The 1,944-nt window shown below is 49.4% G+C and overlaps 1 protein-coding gene across 1 annotated transcript in view; it reads right to left on the bottom strand.

Moving 5' to 3' along the window:
* Positions 1-654: 654 nt before the first annotated feature.
* T265_07246 (hypothetical protein) overlaps positions 655-1,944 on the bottom strand; it is a gene marked incomplete at both ends in the record, with an annotated part of 5,143 nt that continues 3,853 nt past the window's right edge. The window contains one exon of the mRNA XM_009172720.1: positions 655-792. Coding sequence (XP_009170984.1) covers positions 655-792 — 138 coding nt within the window. The remainder of the gene's footprint in view (positions 793-1,944) is intronic.

Below are 1,944 nucleotides of genomic sequence, written 5' to 3'. Positions count from 1 at the left end.
CTCCTGTCGCAGAGGACAGTACGACTTTACCTCCAGGCCGCCTCGTAGCACGATTACTCGTAGTACGGGGTCTCGCTGCTCTTGGTCTGGCTGCTCCCCTTTGGCCTTCCTGGCATGGTTAGACCTTGTGGAACGAAGTTCCAGCCAGTGTAGCCCGCGGGATCATTGCAGCACTGAAGCCCGACCACCACGTCAAGGTGGCAGCTTTAGGTCGGGCCCAAACCGAGTGGATTAATTAGCTCATATTTGCCAGCTAAATGTGAATGACTGGAGCTGACTGGACGAAAGTCGATCAAGATGGTACTTCTTCAGCAATATTCCTCCACGTCAAGGTGGCAGCTTTAGGTCGGGCCCAAACCGAGTGAATAGATTAGCTCATATTTGCCAGCTAAATGTGAATGACTGGAGCTGACAGGACGAAAGTCGATCAAGATGGTACTTCTTCAGCAAAGTATATTCCTCCTCCGCTCCAATTTAAGACAATCATAAATGAAAGATTCAGTCGTATTCATTTGAGTCTCCTGTCAAAACCAATCGGGGGGGGGGGGTAGCTGACCAATTTTGTACTTGAGTACAAGTAGAATATATGGTTGATGGAAAAAATCGTTCACCTATGGCATCCTTTCGGTGCCCAACTGCCATGCCACCCGAAGGTTACAAGAGGGCTGGGTTAGTGCCAGGTTGCCCAAGCCTAGACAGAGGGTGTCGAGAGGCAGAGGTCGCGTTCGAGCCACAGACCTTCCGGTCAGTAAATTCGCGCTCTAACCACCGAGCTATCGGGGAATGCATTGCCTGGTATGTAGAAAAAACAGGCCGTGTGCGTTACAACTCTTTACTGAATGACGTAAGTTACCGGTCAACGCAGCTTACAGCCCTGTGAATGTTCATAGTGCGACTCTACCCGAAAGAGCCCCCTATCGGAACCTGTCGTTGGCATAGAGCGCGCTCTGTTCTCAGAGGAACATACCAGGGATTTTTGCAGGGCTTGTTCGGAGTCACAGTTACTGTGACAGCCGGCAAGCCACTATCGAATAAGCGAGAGGATAACTCCGTTCACCGGCCCATATACTGCGAGGGCCTTTGGAGTGCCGCTCAGCAAGATGCTACGGAATGCACTCCAATCCTAGCGGGATTGTTGTGAAACACACGTTGTGTGGGGGAGTATAGAAGGAAACCAGGCGCTGAAGTACAACGCTTGATATCCTCGCTAAGTCCTCGAACATACAGAAACCCGGTAAGCAAACAAGCCTAATGTGGAACGTACCAGCTCAGCAGTAGATACGACATATTTCACACACACTGTGCATGGTGTTCCTGCATACATTTCCATACTTGAGAAGAAAATTCGGCCACTCAGACCACCGAGTGACGCCTGGCGTAAGTTGCCTGACAGGGAAACTATTCATTCGTTGAAGCCTGTGAGTAGTCCGCCCCTTTGCCTGTTCAGCATCACGGCGACATCCGATTGGTCGCAAAAGTGGACAAAACAGCAAATCACGTATCCTCTGAACCCCGGGTGCCAGTGAAGATGTCCAAATTTCTAGAATAAACCTTAAGTGCGACGTGCTGTAAAAAGGACTTTCACATATTTGCAAACTAAGTTGTTTTTCTCGAGAGACTCACCTGGAACCCAGCTGAATCCCTCATTTGTGTTCTCAGGCAACTGAATGTGATGCACCAGGCCGCCTCACGTTTCCAGATTCGAGATATCGTGATACATGTATATTTTTGTAATGTACTACTCATACGGTTACTGAAAACTCCTCGACAGCCCCCGACCGGTTTCGCCCGAATTGGGGCTCATCAGATAGGCGCAGTCTCCGAGCTTCCGTCAACCCTATGTTCTCCTTGAACCCAAACTGCACGAAATTAGCGAATATACACATATTTGCAAACTAATTTGTTTTTTCGAGAGGCTCACCTGGAACCCAGCTGAATCTCTCG

Source organism: Opisthorchis viverrini (assembly GCF_000715545.1).
Source record: "Opisthorchis viverrini unplaced genomic scaffold opera_v5_166, whole genome shotgun sequence".
Taxonomy (NCBI): domain Eukaryota; kingdom Metazoa; phylum Platyhelminthes; class Trematoda; order Opisthorchiida; family Opisthorchiidae; genus Opisthorchis; species Opisthorchis viverrini.
Note: the sequence above shows the minus strand (reverse complement) of the source record. Positions and strands in the feature narration are given on the sequence as shown.